This window comes from Tursiops truncatus, chromosome 10 (assembly GCF_011762595.2).
Source record: "Tursiops truncatus isolate mTurTru1 chromosome 10, mTurTru1.mat.Y, whole genome shotgun sequence".
NCBI classification, from domain to species: domain Eukaryota; kingdom Metazoa; phylum Chordata; class Mammalia; order Artiodactyla; family Delphinidae; genus Tursiops; species Tursiops truncatus.
The window spans coordinates 46,511,916-46,531,110 of NC_047043.1; the positions used below are offsets into that span (position 1 = coordinate 46,511,916).

A 19,195-nucleotide genomic window follows, 5' to 3' on the forward strand; every position below is an offset into this window, starting at 1 on the left:
ATCCCACATGCCGCGGAGCAGCTAGGCCCGTGAGCCATGGCCACCAAGCCTGCACGTTCGGAGCCTGTGCTCCGCAACGGGAGAGGCCACAACAGTGAGAGGCCCGCGTCCCACACACAAAAAAATTCACTTATACAGGAGGAGCTCCAGAAGTTAAGGCCATAAGGCCATGAGCATTGCAGAATGGAAGTAAGGGCCCTGGCAGATGAGAAAAATCAACAAACTGATATGGGTCACCCCACTGGCACTCTCAAATAACCTAAGACAATAACAGGACTCAGCCTAGGGGACCTACGGGAAGACTGTGAGTCAGGTGTCAACATTTACAATAGCTGACTACACTTTAGTAGGTAACAGGGAAGAAAGATACAGGGTGCTACGGCTACACAGCATAAGCCTCAAAAGTTCAACAGATATGCCAAGGTAATAACATACTTTCAATCAGTTCTCTCAGCAGGAAGAGGGGAAAAAACTGGCTAAATACCATCAACGAAAACCATTATCTTTTAACTTTTAGAAAGACATAGGCTATATCCACTACATATATCCACTACAAACATTCCCATTCATATTAAGAAGACGACAGGATTGAGCACAAAAGGTATTTTATGTTTGCTTTGTGAGCATTTTCCACAATATTAAGATGGATATTAAGGGCACTTACTGTACCAGCTTGAGGGCCAGACAGCCTGGGTGTGAACTCTGATTCCTCGATTTACCAGCTGAGTGAACGTGCACAAAGGCCTCATCTTCCTGAGACTCATTTTCCTCATTTGTACAATAGGAACGTTACACTATCACATGTGACTGACAGGGTTATGTTCTAACACTACTCACAGCACATGAGTAAATATTCAGTTAAACTATTATCAATAAATAAAAAAATTAAAAAAACAAACTATTAGCAATATCAGAAATATCACCCTAATTTATAATAAAAACTGAAAATTATATAAAATCAATTACTTTACAAAGTGACTAATATTATTAGATATCTCTATACAAATGCTATTTTTTTAACCGTAAGTATGTTTTCTTTTTTTTTATAAATTTATTTATTATTTTTTTAATATTTATTTTTGGCTGCGTTGGGTCTTTGTTGCTGTGCGTGGGCTTTCTCTAGTTGCAGCAAGCGGAGGCTACTCTTCATTGAGGTGTGCAGGCTTCTCACTGCAGTGCCTTCTCTTGTTGGCAGAGCACGGGCTCTAGTCGCGAAGGCTTCATTAGTTGTGGCACTCAGGCTCAGTAGTTGTGGCTCGCGGGCTTAGTTGCTCCGCAGCATGTGGGATCTTCCCAGACCAGGGCTCGAACCCGTGTCCCCTGCATTGGCAGGCGGACTCTTAACCACTGTGCCACCAAGTAAGTCCTGATGCTATTTTTAAATTTTTATACTTTACAAATATATATCCTGCGAAGTAAATGAACTTTCATAAAGTACATCTTTATGAAATGTCTGTCTCAAACAGTTTCTCATGCAGCATTTGGCAGCAGTGACTGCTTCCATGTAAAGAATAAGAAATGTAATGACTACTGTTCACAGTGGGGCAAGTCTGGGTGAGGGACTGGAAACATGCAGTTAAGAGCACAGAAAGGAAAAGTAAGGAAAACCATCAACTTAACAATTTTATTTTTAAAAGCCTTGGCAAGTATCGAATGAATGCCCTTCAAAAAAAGATTCTGGAAGAAAAAACTAGGTAACAGCTTAGGTGTTTAAATGAAATATATATGGGCCACAGATTCTAACTAGATATGAAAGAAAGTGCAAACAGTGGAAAGAGGGGAAAAAAAGGGTGGGGGAAGAATAAGCAACAAAGAATCCTCAAAGTTCAAAGGATAAGAATGATGGGAATATAGTGGTTACCAAATCACGTTAATGACCCTGTAAATTAGAAATGGGCATAAATTCTTATCATAGTTTCATTGTCAACTTCTGTAACAGTCATCAAAAACTTACACATTGATTAGCCTTGAAAACTGCTTAAAGAGACTCATTTCTAGAATGGCCTACGTAATTTAGAGGGCTTCTGGTAAGATGAGAGGCATGCCTAAACACACTTAAACTCTTCAAAAGCCTAAACTTCAATTATGTGAAAATGGTTTTCACTACAACCATCTTCACATTAAAAACAAAACACACAGGTATTGAAAACGCATAGCAATTAAAAGCCATTGCTATGGTGCCAAAAATGATGATACAGTTGGCAGTCTCCGAAAAACATGACTGACCATTTTATCCAATCCCCAAAATATAATTTAACTCTTCTAGAGATAATCATTTGACTGATCTGTGTGGGAAATGGCTATAAGGGGATAACTTCAGATACTTAAAAATACATTATTTTACAAAAGTATTACACACTCTAAAAATTTTGAAAACTAAAACATAATAATCTGTCTACCTTCAAATTCCACCTCCAAGAGATAGTCAATATTTACTTTTGACCTACTTCAGTATTCAATATTAATAATAATTATTGAATATACGCACAAAAAGTTAAATCATACAGGAACATACTCTGCTTTTTTCACTTTCAGATACTTAATCTGCAAATATACTGAGTCTTATATTATAGTTCAGTCTCTAAGGATTATCCAATACAATAAACAATACCTGTCTTCTTTCAAGCCTCTTCTAATTCAATGTCACTAAGCATTCCACGCTTCTCATCTTGCCTCTTAAAAAAATCTCAAAGCACTTAAACTGTACTAATAGAGTACTGATTCAACAGTAAAGGCAAGATCTCTACAGCATCTTCCATATAGGTCCTTTCCAAAGGATAGTCTCATTAAAAATATTGCAGTATTTCAGGTACTTCTGGGTCAAACAGACTAAACAGACTAATTGCAAATATTATAAATTTTTTTTTGCTCACAAGCCTAAAGAATTAGTTGATGAGAGTTTGAAAATGAATAGAAATCTGTTGACAGTTCTTCCTTTTCATTACACTTCATTTATTATACATAGACCCAGTAAGCTACTATTAATGAAATATGAAGTTCAATTCTCCAATATAAAAACTGCTGATGTAGCATTAATTTATAAGTCAAGTAACAGCGTCTCATCTATATACTTACTTGCATATGTTAAACTTTTAAATGAAAAAAGTGTAAATATTATTCCTAAATGAATGCAATCAAATGTTAATTTATAGAAAGGGATTAAAAAAAATTTTTTTTAATAGCAACCCCTGGGAATACATTTTACATCACAACCAGTATGCATATATCTGTTTACATGTCTGCGTATGTATATATAAAACAAAAGTTCCACAAAACAATATTTGCCCTTACTATTGCAATGTATTGTTATTTTCTACTCCTGTTTCTTTTCTTTTTTTTTTTTTTTTTTTTTTTTTTTGCGGTACGTGGGCCGCTCACTGTTGTGGCCTCTCCCGCTGCGGAGCACAGGCTCCGGACGCGCAGGCCCAGCAGCCATGGCTCACGGGCCCAGCCGCTCCGCGGCATGTGGGATCTTCCCAGACCGGGGCACGAACCCGTGTCCCCTGCATCGGCAGGCGGACTCCCAACCACTGTGCCACCAGGGAAGCCCTTCTTTTCTTTTTTAATGCTTGTGATAATCCACTACTTGTTTCTGCAACCACTAACAAGTCACAACCTGCAGTTTGGAAAACAGTGAGACAATTCAGAGACAATGAATACGTGGGATAACCCGCCCTAAATTTTAGATGGTCCCCAACTTCAAATGGTTCAACTTAACAATTTTTCCACTTTACCATGGTACTAAACCAATACACATCTGGTAGAAACCGTACTTCCATTTTTGAATTTTGATCTTTTCCCAGGCTAGCAATACATAGGATGACCCTCTCTGCTGAGGCTGGGCGGCCACAGCTCCCACTCAGCCACACAATCCTGAGTGTAAACAACCAAACCAACACACTTACAACCATTCTGTACCCAGACAGCCATTCCACTTTTCACCTTCAGTACAGTATTCAATAAATTACATGAGATATTTTTCAATGCTTTATCATAAATTAGGCTTTGAGATAGATAACTGTGCCCAGCTATAGACTAAGGTTAAGTGTCCTGAGCACATCTCAGATAGGCTAAGCTCTGCTGTCCTGTAGGTTAAGTGTGTTAAAAGCAATTTCAACTTAGGATATTCTGAACTAACGAAGGGTTTATCGAAACATAACCCCACCGTAAGTTGAGGAAGATCTGTACTTTAAAAGCTGGACAAGCACAGGCTCGTCAGGGTTTTAACTCCATGGTTACTTTGAAAAGTGGAGGACAAGGTGAAGAGGAGCAAGTTAAAGCTGTACTTCACAACCCACACAGTAAGTAAAACATTCTCACTAAAGACCCTAGACCTGCACTCTGTAAACCACAGGTCAAGTTTATTTACTTCAGACAACAAACTAAGATAAAAGCTGTGACACTACAGTGATTCAAGGCATTTAAACAGTAATTGGCCCCTACCCACAGGCCCAACCAAAGTTAGTCTACCAATGCTCCTTTATTAAGGTATCTAGACCATTCTCTTGAGGCTGCTTGGAAAATGTTATCATTTTGGCTTTCTACACAAATTTTCTCAATGAACACGATTTACTCCTCCATCAGATACCTCCCTCTGCCTATTCTAGACACAGGGAGATGAAGCAATTCCCAATGATCTGAAATTCACTGCCACCAAACTGTCATCTCAGACTGCCCCTAACTATCTGAAGTTCACAACCATAAGGGGAGAAGCACCAGCACTGCAAGTGTAAAACAATCCCTCATGGCTAATCCACTCAATATTCAGCACTTAACCTTTTAAACCCATTTATTGCTAAATCAATGCAATTAGCAGATGATAGCAAAATAAGTTAACATATAAAAACTGAGTAGATGCAATTATGCAAAACAGGCAACTGGTAATTTTCAACTGTGATCTGAAATGATGAAATTTAATCTAAAATCCTTTCCCTCATCCCCCTTTACCACCTTATCACCCACCCCTCCTCACACCTCCAATGTGAATTCTAAATTTGGGGGAGGTCATACCTTGCTGTGAGATCATTATGTTAAGATACTATGTTTTGATTTCTAATCAATAAAATTACTTTTATTTATTTATATCTTATTCTATCAAAACTGTCTTTAAAAATGATTTGAAGTAGCTTGAAAAATGTAGGTAAGAAAACATCAACCTCAGAAAAGTACAGTTAACTTAATTAAGTCCGTACTGCCGTCCTTAAAACAAACTGCCTTACTTTAAAACTCCCATGAGAAATCACGTTTGTAAAACAGAATGAAAACTTGACTATTTGAACTCAATAAAATTCAATGTTACATAGTTAATCTGAAAATTCCTAAGTGTCTCTATGTTGTTTAATTAGCCAATGATTCAAATAAACACATAATCATGTATATAAAATGACTGTGTATACATTTATATGTATGTATGTGTGTATGTATATGCAAAACAAAACTCAGAACATTCACTTTATCCAATAAAATACATTCTTGTTACTTCAGATTACAGAAAAAATAATATAAATGACAATTAAATTTAAGAAGAAACTATGAACTCTTTATAAAGTATAATTTCTTATTATCATGCCTCAGCAGAATAACTAGGAACTATCTTATACCTACTCTGCCAAGCAGTGTGTGAAACTCTTTTGCATTGTAATACCCTGCAGACTAAATTCTGATATCCTAACAAGAAAATACTGTAAAATCTCATCAAGACAGTATTAAGCTATCTAGCAACCCCAGCAATCTACAACAAGCCAAGAATTAGAAGACCATCCATAGTAGGTGGTAAAATTTGTGCCAGTGACATAGCAGAAAACCCTTCCCCCATCCCATTTAATAACTACAAGATTTCATTTGTTATCTATAACAAATCTATAGTAGATAAGAAATTCAATGACAAAAGAAAATAATTAAAACAAGATAAGATTAAAAATACCCACAAGCCTAAAGCTAGTTAATGATCGTAGTCTATTTTTAAAAGGAGAGACATATATCACATTTTAAATGTTTTGTCAAATGGTTAAAATTATTTAAAGAAAAATAACTATATTATGCTTTAAACTTCTGAACACTTTGTCAAAATATAATTATATTCTTTTAAATCTGAGGTGTAAGGCAATAACCCATTATCTAACCTGTGAGATAAGAGACCAATAAATATATATATTGGTCTCTGTCCCCAGTTCCTGGCACAGAACTCCTAAAGCCCTTGTAATTTCCTAAGTAATACAGCACTAAGAACATCTTTTGTTCTAGTATTTGGTCTTTGACCCCAGTTCCTGACACAGGGCTCCTAAATCCCTTGGAGTTTCCTGGGTGACAGCAGTGTCTTGTTCTAATGAGGTGACTGGGTGGGCTCCTGGATGGGGGTGGTCACCAGAAAGACTAAGCCATGACAAGAAGCTTGGAACTTTCAGCCCCAGTCCCCGTTCTCCAGAGAGGGGAGGGGACTGGAGAAGGATTTAATGACTGTCATGCCTACATGATGAAGCCTCCATAAAAATCCCACAAGTAAGGCATTCGGAGAGCTTCTGGGTTCCTGAACACATGGAGTAAGTGGGAGAGTGGCTTCCCAGAGACGGCACCTCCCATATACCTGGCCCTGTGTATCTCTTTCATCTGGATGTTCATCTGTATCCTTTATCACACCCTTTTATAGTAAGTTGGCAAATGGTAAGTAAACTTTTCCTGAGTTCCGTGAGCCACTCTACCAAATTAATCAGCTCCAAGGAGGGAGTCACGGAAACCTCTGATTTATAGCTAATGACCCAGATGCCCAGGGGGCCATCAGGACTTGCAAGTGGCATCTGAAGGGGTGGGGGCGGGGGGCAGGCAGCCTTGTGAGACTGAGCCCATGACACCTGACACCATCTCCAGATGGAGTGTCAGAACTGAGTAAGATTACAGAACACTCAGCCACTGTCACAGAACTGCTTGGTGTGGGAACAACCCGCACACATCTGATGTCAGAACTGCTGCAAGGGTAGTAGTTGCATGAGCATAGACGAGAAGCACAGGAGGAAAACCAAGTGTTTCCTAATACATAGTCCCTCCGCACAGAGCTAATCAGAATCTCTCAATGCCAGGGTTTAAGGGGAGTTAAGGCTTTCTATTTTCTACCTATTTCTTCAATCAATATGTACACTAACTCTAATTTATAAGAACACAGGATGAATATTCATAACAAGTTTCCAAGGTCACAGTTAGCATTTTATACAGTATATTCCTTTCCTTAATCATGAAAAAGCCCTGTAAGTATTATAATATCAATTATACAGATGAGAAAAATGAGATTCAAAGATGGTAGCTGCCCAAGGCCACCTGGTGGCAGATTAGGGATACGGAACCCAGGTGTGTCTGAAACCCAAGCATGTAGTTGTTACACCAGGGACTAAAGTTAAGCTACTTCCAAATTTTACCTTGTTTTGAAAAAGAGGTTTTGGGCTTGTGGTTATTTAGTAAATTTCCTATTACTGAATAAAAATAGTTCAATAAAATAAAATGAAAGACCAAAGGAAGGCCAATTTTAGTCTGAATGAATCCGTTATTACAAGTTGGCCAGACATAAACAGGCTCCTAACAGAACCTTATCCTGAGGATACTGCTAATGGCACATGCAAAAATCGAAAAGGAAGTTCCTCCTGAACATATTATGAGGTCATCTGGGAACAATTAAAGGAAAACAGAAATAAGCACAGAATACTGAAGGATGCTGAGTCAGTGCACTGGTTACTTACAGCACCTGCACAGGCAGTGATGCGTGGACTGCAAAGTTAGGGAGGCAGAGTCCAGGAAGGAAGAGGGTCCACAAACCTCAAGGGTACAAAATTAAAAGCAGATGAACAAAAAAGTTCTATTATGTAAGTAATAATTCTAAAGAATTAATAAAAACAGCACAATTTTAAACCAATATATATAACAGCTGACATCATATCTGGGATTTGAGATCCCTTTTCTTGCCATTGGCTATAATCATATATTTTGAAAGTCACTAATTTTCATGAAGAAACTATTATAGAAGTATTAATATATAAGTAAAATACCTACTGTTTTCCAACAATCAATAGATATGTATTTCAAACTTGTGAAAATATCTTAAGAGTCATAAAATTTTCATTTTAATGATGCTTAATGCTCACTTGCCTAAAATCCTAGCTCAGGTTAAAAAAAAATGTTAAGTACTCTTACTTTGGGATCAATCCAAACCATTTATTCAATATTCCCCCTCAACAGAACCAAGGAAAGGAACATTCTATTCTCTTCTACTGGCAGTTATATCAAGCAAAGTAGAAGCCTTTCTCTTAACCACAAATAAAAGTTATAAAATTTATTAAGTTACTGATTAAACAATTAACTAGAAATATATTCAACTTCAAATCTGAGTTCATGGCATTATCCTAGCATTCATTCACTGAACAAATATTCACTGAATACCTTCTATGTTTGAAAACCTAGAACAGACTTAGTTGAGAACTGAGTAATGATCCAGAAAAGTTCTATCCCAGCCCTCAGAGAACCTGGAGGCAAAGGGGCAAATTTCATTAAAATATTTAACTTCTGTAATATTAGCAACTAATTCACAAAAGTTATAGTAATAAAGCTTTTAAATATAGAAGAAAACCACAGTTATCTGAGGCAAATAGAGCTTTCAACTATCACACCAATAAAATCACCTAGTATGCTTAATGTTAAGGTACTGACAAACAGGGATCTCTCATTACTCCAGACTAATGAGGGATGGAAGACGAGGAATAAGCAGTGGTCTGGCAACAACCATGAGTTCAAATCTCAGGTTAGCCTCTTACTAACCGTATGGCCTGGGAAATTTCAGAAACCCTCTCTGCCTATGAGTTCACATCTGCAACAGGAATAGTAAGTGATTTAAAGATGCCAAAAAAAATGCATGGCTCAAAGCAGGCTTTCTCTAAAAAGTCAGTTTCCAGTTCTTCACCAACTTAGCCACAGCAAGGTTAAAACCAAAAATCCTAGATAAGTGACGCACATCAATGTGAGAAAAATGACATTCTTCACCGCCAGTGCTGCGATTGAAGGAAGAGTTAGCAGTCTTCAGTGGGGTTTCACTGTTTCATCTGAGGTGCTGTAGTCTCAGAATATCACTGAGGTTTACACTCAAATGGAAATATAAAAACACCTTCAGGAGAGGGAAAAAAATGATCATCGCTCTTTTCCAAATTATTGGCTTCTAAAAACTGGCTAAGTGGAAATCATTTCTTTAGTTTTACGTGTAACTAATTTTTTAAAGTGTAGGGCTAGACGTTTCACATGGATTACACAGAACAGGAGGAACCTGCAGTTACAGGGGCATCTTCCCAGAGCAATGCCATGCTGCACAGCCCAGAGAAGCCAGTCAGCAAGGCAGATGCTGCCTTCCGGAGCAGACACAGGACAGCAATGCGAGTGGGGCCCCTGCAACTGTGCCACGGTACTCTCAACAAATGTAATTAACCTGGATAATTTTTTTAATGTATATGATCCTCAATCGAAGGGAAGTATAAACATCATAAAGGAAAACAAAGTTTAAAGACATATATATAACCAGGCAGTTACTTCCTTACACCTAAGGCACTTTCATTTATAACAGCATCACCCTCAGTCTCTTCCCACATCCTACCTTCCACTGACTCCTCACTAATCTAAATCCCTTGATAGAAAGAAGTTAAAAGGGAGAGAAGGATCAGGACATCAATAACATGCAAACTTAAAATTTCCAAAGGAATCGAGCATTCATTATCATAATTAGGCTGTAGTATCTGATTTTACTGATAGACATGTATTGTTATATGGCACCTTTAGAACATGAAAAATTACGTAGTTCATAATATATTACACTATATCGACAGCTATACAATTCTCTTTCATGAAATAGCTAGATAAATATGTCAACCCATGACATAAAACAATATAAGAAATCATCCTATTTTACTGAATATGTTTGCATGGTTCAAAAATCAAAACTATATTGAAAGGTATACAGTGTGTGTCCCCTGCATATGAACGAGTTCCATTCTGAGAGCACATTCATAAGTCCAATTTGTTCGTAAGTCCAACAAAGTTAGCCTAGGTACCCACCTAATACAATCAGCTGTATAGCACTGTACTGTAATAAATTTATCATACTTTTCACACAAATATTCTATAAAAAACAAACGAACACAAAAAATAAAAACATTTTTAATTTTACAGTCCAGTACCTTGAAAAGTACAATGGTACAGTACAACAGCTGGCATACAGGGACTGGCATCAAGTGAACAGGCAAGAAGAGTTACTGACTGGAGGAGGGAAAGGAGGTGGGAGGTGGTAGAGCTGAAGGATCGTCAGCAATAGGAGACGGAGGGCAAGCTGCAATTTCACTCATGCCTGACATTGATGGCACAGGTTCTGGTTCCTTGCTGGATTCAATTCTATCTACCCTCTTGAAAAAACGATCCAGTGATGTCTGGGTAGTAGCTCTTTTTTTTCACCACAGATGACACGGTAGCACTGGACTGCCTTCTGAATGGCTGCTGCAACCTTTGTGTACCGTTCCACTTTCGGGTTCTGTGCCTCAAAAACTAACAATGCCTCCTCAAATAAAGAAAATCCCCTTGCCATTTCCTGCATCGTAAATCTCTTCGGTTCTTCAGTTACTTCTTCCTCTTGTCTCTCTCTGTCCTTTCTCTGGGCCTCCAATTCCAGGCACTTCTTAGCAGTACCAGCTACATCACTGCTGATTTTACACTTGCTTCCAGACATCCTGGGCTTGAAATAAAGATACTGTACTACTGTACTCTATACAGTACTGTAAAGTACACAAAAGTACAATCACTTGTAGAGGATGCACGCATGTGACAATGTACGCCAGACACATGAACTAACTTACACGATTGGACATGCATGTTCATATCTTTGAAAGTTCCTACGTAGGGGACTTACCGTACACTGAAGTTTTGTTCCCACTCTTGTCTCAAGTCCTGTTCCCTCATACCCTCAATGGCAATCGTTTTTATTAGTTTTTTGATAATATTTCCAGGGTATTTATACAAATACTAGTAAGTACAAATATACATTCTTATTACTCCCCTTAGAGAAAAGGCATGAAATAGTATCTTCTGACCCACACCTTGATTTTTTTAAATCAATTTATCCTAGAGATCTCTCCACATCAGTACAGAGATCTTCCTCATTCCTTTTTCATAGCTGTAGCAACCTACGGTGTGGATATACCATAATTTATTCATACAGTGCCCTATCATGTTGCTTCCAAAGTATCTTCTTAAGTGATACATTTTTCAAATCTCTCCTGTTACTGTAACAAAGTGAATTATAAATACCATAGGATTTGCTTTCTTAGACTTATAATAACACAACATATTAGTGACCTACTTTTTTTCAGGGGGGCGGGGAGGGGGCGCCGCGTAGCATGCGGGGTTTCAGTTCCCAGACCAGGGATTGAACCTGTGTCCCCTGCCGTGGAAGCACAGAGCCCTAACTACTAGACTGCCAGGGAATTCCCAGTGACCTATTGTTCATATTTTGTAAGAACCATCAGAAATTTCTACCCCACATGGCTGCATTCTCTCCCCATCAAAGCTGAATGTCTTTCTCAGAGCCTTTAATTGTGCACTGTGAATCTCCCAAAAGTATAGCACATGACATTTGCTGAACTTAATTTGGTTACAGGATGGTTCTTTTGCAAAACCTTCTACAGGTGTGTAGTATTTTGCAAAACAAACTTTAGCAAATACTGGGGTGAATTTAATAATTACTGTCATCTACGAAGTGAGAGAGTGGCATGGACATATATACACTACCAAATGTAAAATAGATAGCTAGTGGGAAGCAGTCGCATAGCACAGGGAGATCAGCTCGGTACTTGTGTCCACCTAGAGCGGTGGGACAGGGAGGGTGGGAGGGAGATGCAAGACGGAGGAGACATGGGGATATATGTATACGTATAGCTGATTCACTTTGTTATACAGAAGAAACTAACACACCATTGTAAAGCAATTATACTCCAATAAAGATGTTAAAAAAAAAAAAAGGGCATGTAACAGAATTCTGGTCAGTAAAACATATGGGGAAGTCTGTCAAGTGGCTTTTGGGAAAGGTTTCCTTATTCCTAAAAAATGTTGCACAACAGAGGGTCTCTGCTGTCTTTGGATAACGTTGCTTTAGAATGTGATCGAAATGCTACAGCCACCTTGTGAACATGAGAGCCAGTCTAAGACCAAAGCCTCCCCACTAAATGGCACGGTAGAGTAATGGATGGAATATGAGTTCTTAATGAAAGCAATGAGTCGCTGAATTGTTACCAAGTCTGTATTCTCATCATGTGAGATAACAAGATGGTAAATTTCCTTTTGTTAAATCACTTGGAGTTGAAGTTATGTAACTTATAGCCAAATACAACCTAATAATATAATTTTATTTATATTTTTGTATTACTTTCTAATAAAAAAAAGTTCTTATCAATGACTGCCAAAAAAATAATAATAATAACTACTGTCATCTAGTTAAGCAAAATATAAGACTATGAACTTTCAATGAAGGCACAAAACCAAACTGAGCTAATTTTTAGACTAGGTCTTGGCTATTTTCTGAATTATAAACCCCTTTGAGATCTGAATGTAAAACTATTTGACCCTCTCCTAGATAATGCATATAAACTTAAAATTTTTCAGCTTCTGGGGATTCACGGACCCCTGAGGCCCTTCCACAGTCCCCATGGGCATATCTATTTTAGAAGCAATTTTAAATAGACAGTGCTATATTATCTATGGCACCATCAATACCCAACTCTAGGACAGAACTCAGAGTACTTTTCATGCAAAGCTAATGAAAAACCAGCAGAAAATTCGCCATGAGGTGTTCCTTGGTGCAAAGTGAATAAAGCATACTCAAAGGGATCATATTTAACAATTAATGATATCAGGCAAAGTAAATTCTATTAAATTACTGTGGGAACTTTTACAAGGGGTTGTGGTCTGATTTTTACACAGTTGTCTCTTATTTTAAATAAATAAATTAGGTTCTTACAGGATTAAGAAAGTTGGCCTTTAATTCATCTTATACAATGTGTAATCTTATCTGGGATTTTAAAAACGCAATACATTTTACATTAGACAGTAGTATCTACTAGAAATATAACTGCAGCAAATTTGAACATGACTGTGTAAATGCCCAGGAGAAACAAAAAAAATTCTGTGTGCTTTAAATGCAGATCAAAGAATCCCCAAGCATGATTACAGTCATGCTATAATGATTAGGAGAGAAGAGGTATTAAATTGAAAAGGTGATACATGCAGGGCCACCACATTTGGTTTTGAGGGTGATACCGAAGAGCATTTGGAAGACAGAACCAGTAGGGGCTGAAGCCCAGTCCAGGCTCCTCTCATCAAGCCTGATGCTAAAGTTTCATCTGTCATAATTCAGACAAACACAGCCCTGTAATACCCTCTTCCCTCCCTTCCCTGACACTTCGTCCCCCCAGAATCCCACCCACCCATGGCAAATATTAAAAAGTGCTAAAATTTTGAAAAGGAAAGATGTTTTCTAGATCAAGATAATATCCCAGTAGCCAAAGTATAGTACAATGGGAACTTCTAATTTGAATTCTCAACAAAAATTTGTTCCTTAAGGACTTATTTTAACAGAAACATCTCCAATGAACTCAATGGGAAGAGTCTACTATACATAAATTTGCTTTATTCCTTTTTTGTTTTTGTTGAATGTATCAATTCCTAAAGTGAGAGGAGTTCTGTGTAAGTATTGTCAGTATTTTTTCCAGAATAAAGAGTAGTATTAGGCTGAAAATATTCTGTATATAAAAGAACAGGCACCAAGCACAAAAGCACCAAGTGTTAATTATGTTATGGGAAATTATGAGAAAAAAAGATTTTGAGTATCATCTTGTCCCTTCTCATGCTCTATATGAGTACAGGCATCTTGCACATGTGAATCCATTTTCAAAGATATATCCATTTCCCAAATGTCTCATGAGAGATGATATACAACTCAACAGCTCTCCAAATCGAGCAATCTGACAAAAAGAAGCAATGCAGTCCTAGAATCCGGAGAGAAGGCGATTCTATACTGCCTGACATGCGAAAAGAATGAGAACCAAATGATACCAGTCAACATAACACTCTCTACAAAGAAAAAGAAAGAATATTAAAAATATTAGTGCATCTTTTCTATTTTGTTATGAAAGGTATATTGTGTTTTACCCTTCACTGTGATACTGTGCCCCCCCAAAAAACTGCTCTAAATAAACTTATCAAAATTCAAACTATGGGGCTTCCCTGGTGGCGCAGTGGTTGAGAGTCCGCCTGCCGATGCAGGGGACACGGCTTCGTGCCCTGGTTACGGGAAGATCCCACATGCTGTGGAGCGGCTGGGCCCGTGAGCCATGGCCGCTGAGCCTGCGCGTTCGGAGCCTGTGCTCCGCAGCGGGAAAGGCCACAACAGTGAGAGGCCCTCGTACCGCAAAAAAAAAAAAAAAAGAAAGAAAAAAAAATTCAAACTATGGCTAAAGAAAAATTAAAATACTTAAAAATAACCTCATTGGAGGAAATCTGAAAATATGCTTAAAATAGCCAAACTAGAACCTTTCTATACTGGTATATCAGCTCCAGATAAATATGCAAATCTATAGCATAATCTCATTATCTTCCTAAATCAAGCACTGAAATAGTGTTTGGCCACTCTCATCTTACAGCAGTCACTGAAAAGCATTCAGCCCATGGAAGCAAAGAGTCAGTACTTTAGGAATCCAGGACTACTCCAGTCTGCTGGCCCTCTGCCCTCAGGAAGACTGTCAGCAGCAGCATCACCAAACACCATCGTAACACTATGCCAACCACAGATCCCTTCATGGTTTATTATCATTATACAGCTGACCCTTTAACAACGCAGGTCCACTTATATGCGGATATTTTTTCAACAAACACATACCACATCTCTACACGATCCACAGGTGATTGAATCTGTGGATGTGGAACTGCAGATACAGAGGATTTTCCACTGCATGGAGAGTCAGAACCCCTAACTTCTGTGCTGTTCAAGGGTCAACTACAATTACAAATAATCCTAAAAGTCTCCCCAAGTTGTAAAATTCAATGAGTACTACTCAACAAAATACATCAAGTTGTCTGCTAACAAAAACAGAGGCAAACTTCATTTTAAGTTAGAACCTTGGAATATACCCGCTTTGTACAGGAATCAAAAATTCTCTTGTTCAAAAGGAGGCTAAAAAAGAGGGGGAGGTAGCTAACTGAACCTTCACATATATAAACACTTATCTTTATTACTGATACATGCTTATTGCAAAATTGGAAATAATGTATGCAAAAAAGTAGTAACTATAGAAGAATCCTTAATCAATAAGAGAAAGCTATAATATAAATCAAAAGCCACAATGAATAATCTATAATATTAACCCTATGAATCACCTGTATGCTCCTTGATATAAATGGCCCATTTTGTGAGTTGCAGATACTATCTACTTTAAGATCACATTTGCAGCAAAATACAGTAAGAAAGAAAGGGAAGGAAAGAGGAAGAAAAACCCATTACAGGATGTTGACAAGTATAAGTGCCAAGGTTTTAGCACACCACATACCACTAAAATAACATACCAGGTTCCTCCAACACCAGGTTACTTTGGCTTTCGATTTTAACCTACTCAATTAACAGGAGTTTAGTGTAACAAAACACTCTATTTTCATATCTTAAGTTCTCTTAGAAGAAAACCTGTGTACTTCCCCAGCTCAGTTACCAAATAAACCAATTCTTCAATCCAACTCAACTGTCCCACAGTTTCAGTTGGACTGCTGACAGATTTGCTATTGTTCCCTTTATTACATATCCACAGATCGTGGCCCAGAGGTACCAACTATAAGGCCAAAAGGGAACTAAAATCCTTATAATGTGCCTGGGGTGCTTAATATCTCTAGAGCTAACCATACCTAGTCAGAGAGCTCCCCAAAGAGAATGCATACTTAAAGACCTACCAAAACACCTTCTACTGCCAATCACCACTGAATTCATACCAGGTTGTTAAATTCTTTCATTTCTACTAACAACTACTTTTCTAAAAGTATTTCTAACTCATGAAAATGTTTTAACTGGCACTCACAAGTGGAATTAGCAGGAATGCAAATGCTATCACTGTATTCACTACACATGCCAAAATAAACTCAGTGAGGTTAGGTTTCTGCCTACCTTTTCTGCTTATATCCCCAGTGCCTGCCACCTAGGAGATACTTAATAGGTAGTGGTAAAATGAATGAAATTACATAACAATTATTAACAGAATCCTGTTAAATCATATAGTGCTTAAAAGTAGAACATTTGCTAAAACCTGGGAACCTTCTAAACAGTGCTATTTGTTGTAACAGGATTTAATCTATACCAGAAAATAAGAATGACAGTTCAAATCAATTCTCAGGGAGGCCTAGGATAATGAGTTTTTGTACAAAGCAAACAAAAGTTGCATTTTTTTCTATAAGATAAATGCCTTTCCTCAAAACCATAATCAATGAAAATTACAGAATTTTAAGAGCAGAAGAAACCTTAGAGCCTGATTTATGAAACAGATGGGCTCCAGTTTCAGAGTAATATAAACTGCCACCAATTTATTCAAAAATTTTTGCATAATTACTTATCTAAGATAGAATTTTAGGAGTAATAATTTTATTCTTTTTTTTACTATGCTAAGCAGTTGGCTAGGGGTTAGAGAAGTTATGACTGATGAATACCATAATCTTCCACTTTTATGACATGCATTTACCATTGGAAAATCAGTGAGGAAAGAGTTAATTTTGTCAATACAAATAGTTCCTCTTCCCAGTTTTCAAGTAATAGTCTCTACTACTTAAACCAACAGTTCTCCTGTTCTCTCATTCTATTTTTAGACTGTATGATAGCTTACCATATTTGATTTATATTATCAATTTGTACATGGTTACTGTAGCCAAGTCTTATCTTCCCAAGATTTAGGAGGTATACCCTTCCAAAATGCTCCCCTGCCATGCCATTAATAACGGTGTTTGATAATCCCTTTGTCATTTGTCTCCCTCATTTGAGCAGAGCTGGTTCTGTCTTGTTGGGTACTACAGAATGGGTTCTAAGTAGTGTTATCACAATGAATGAATGAATGATTTGGAAGGCAATGGCATTATCAAAGGCCTCCTTTGCTAGCTAAGGAGGCAATATTTGAGAACACATCATAGTTTCTCTCCAGTTTTGTTTATGTAAACGCTGAGGCTCTTTACTGTTCTGAATTGAAAGTTTGCAAATAATAAATTTAAGAACAGCCAAGTGTATCTGATACATAGTATCAGGGAAGGTGCTAAGAAATACATCTAAAACAGTTTATTCAAAGGCCACACAAAGAATTACAGAAGATCCTTAGGACAAACGAGCTTCCAGGATTCCATTACCATCAGTATGAGTGATCTTCCCAAAAACCACTGCTAAATGACTTCACTGTCTGGAGACTAAGTTTTTCTCCACGTTTTGAGAATTTATAGTTGAACATGTTGAAATGATGAATGGCTACTCTCCAGGCCCGTACAATAACCTTTAAAAGGACGGGGGGAGTGGGGGGGGGGGGGGGGATAAGTGAAATTCTTTAATAAAAATATGTGAAAAGCAATTTTCCTGTTAGTTGTGAAAGACTGGACGTTTTTCACTGCAACCTTCCCTCCTTTCCTGGTCACCAAGTAAGAGCTGGAAGCAGGAAAATTTCTAACACCTCTATGCCCTTTGAGTCACGAACTATGAAGGGAGGAAAGAATCACAACCGTGGGTACCTATGCATCCTATATGAAAGCAGGAAGTCAGTTTCTTGAGCGTGGGCCACCCGTCCGGCATCCCAAATGCGAATGCCGACCTTTTGAAAGCCCACCCCAACTCCCATCTCACCCTGAAGCCACCCCCAGCTTCAGCGGAAAACGCGCTTTTGCTAGGCTGCTGTAAAGAGCAGCGCGCAGGGTCAGAACACCTTCCACTTTGCACTTGGCCTGCGGCAGGAAGACACTCGGGTTCTCGCCAGGAGAGGAGGAGGCTGGCCGGGCAGAGTCGGCACTGAGACGCAGCCTTGGCCGCCAACGCAGGCGGCTCGTCCACGCGGCCGGAGAAGTCCCGGAACAAAGCGTGCGGCAGGCGGGTGGGGAAACAGGGAAGACGGAGAAGATTTAACCAGCTCCTCACCACGGCCTGTGGCTTAGCCAGGTGGGGCCGCGCTCCTCCTCGCGGGGAGAGGATGGGTTTATCGACGGTCTGACCTCAAGTCCAGCGCCAAGGCCACTGGAACCGAGACCTGACGGGGAGAACGCCGGCAAGGAGAGGCGAGCCCCGCGGAGAGGAGGAGGCGCCTGTCCGGCTGTTGACCGGCCGAGCTCGCGGGCTGCCGGGCCCCCCGGATGCCGAGGCCCCGGGACGCGGCAGCCGGGATGCCGGCGGCGCGCTGCCGGCCCCCCACGCCGGCCTCCTTGGCGCCGCGCCGCCCGCCCCCAGCTCCGGGCGGTCACACAAAGGGGCTGCCCCGGCGCGCCGGCCGCCTGCGGTGGGGGGGCCCGACCCGGGACCTGCGGCCGGCCCGCCGCGCCCCAGCCTTTGTCCGCCGCGCCCCGCGCCCGCCTGCCAAGGAGCCCCGCCGCCCGCACCCTTCTCGTTACCCGGGTGAGAAGCGGTCTCATCTGCTCTCCGGCCCCGTCCGCCTCCATGGTCGGCCGTCCAGCCGGCGCGGTCCGCCCGCTGCCGCCGCCGCCGCCGCGGCCGAGAGCCGGACGCGCGAGGGGAAACGAACGTGCGCTCGTGAGCGAGGCGCTCGCGTGGGGAAAGCCGTGAGACAGAGACTGAGGCGCGTGCGCGGAGACCGCGAAGCTGCCTCTCGCGGGCTCTCGAGGCCGCAGCGTGGAACGTGGAGCAAGCACTGAGCTGGAGGGAGGCCGAGGCGGGGAGGAGGGCGCCGCAGAGGCCCGGGGGCGGGGCCAGGCCGTGACGCATTAGGCCCCGCCCACACGCCCGCCCCCTGGCGCCACGCCCCCGGCTGGCCGGGGTCCTCCCAGGCGAGTCCTGGCCCGGCGGCCAGGCAGCCCAGAGGTGAAGCGGGAGGGTGGGAGGGAGGCGGGCGTTCCAGCCACTCGGAGGCCTTCGGGTTTCCACACTCATCCCGGCGCCACGCCACCTCCTCAGGAGGCC

The 19,195-nt window shown here is 40.2% G+C and overlaps 1 protein-coding gene and 1 pseudogene across 5 annotated transcripts in view; one reads left to right on the plus strand and one right to left on the minus strand.

The window, feature by feature from the left end:
• LOC101319487 (dnaJ homolog subfamily C member 9 pseudogene) overlaps positions 1 to 18,190 on the plus strand; it is a 40,377-nt pseudogene extending 22,187 nt beyond the window's left edge.
• Positions 1 to 18,948, minus strand: part of SLC4A7 (solute carrier family 4 member 7) — a 124,234-nt gene extending 105,286 nt beyond the window's left edge. For 2 of the 5 annotated variants that reach the window (XM_019946898.3, XM_019946897.3), the window contains exon 1: positions 18,670 to 18,928. In XM_019946898.3, the coding sequence (XP_019802457.2) occupies positions 18,670 to 18,717 (48 nt within the window). In that variant the 5' untranslated portion in view covers positions 18,718 to 18,928. Of the gene's footprint in view, positions 1 to 18,669 lie in introns of all 5 variants that reach the window. The other 3 variants (XM_019946899.3, XM_019946900.3, XM_033864503.2) reach the window with 3 other exon arrangements.
• Positions 18,949 to 19,195: the final 247 nt, after the last annotated feature.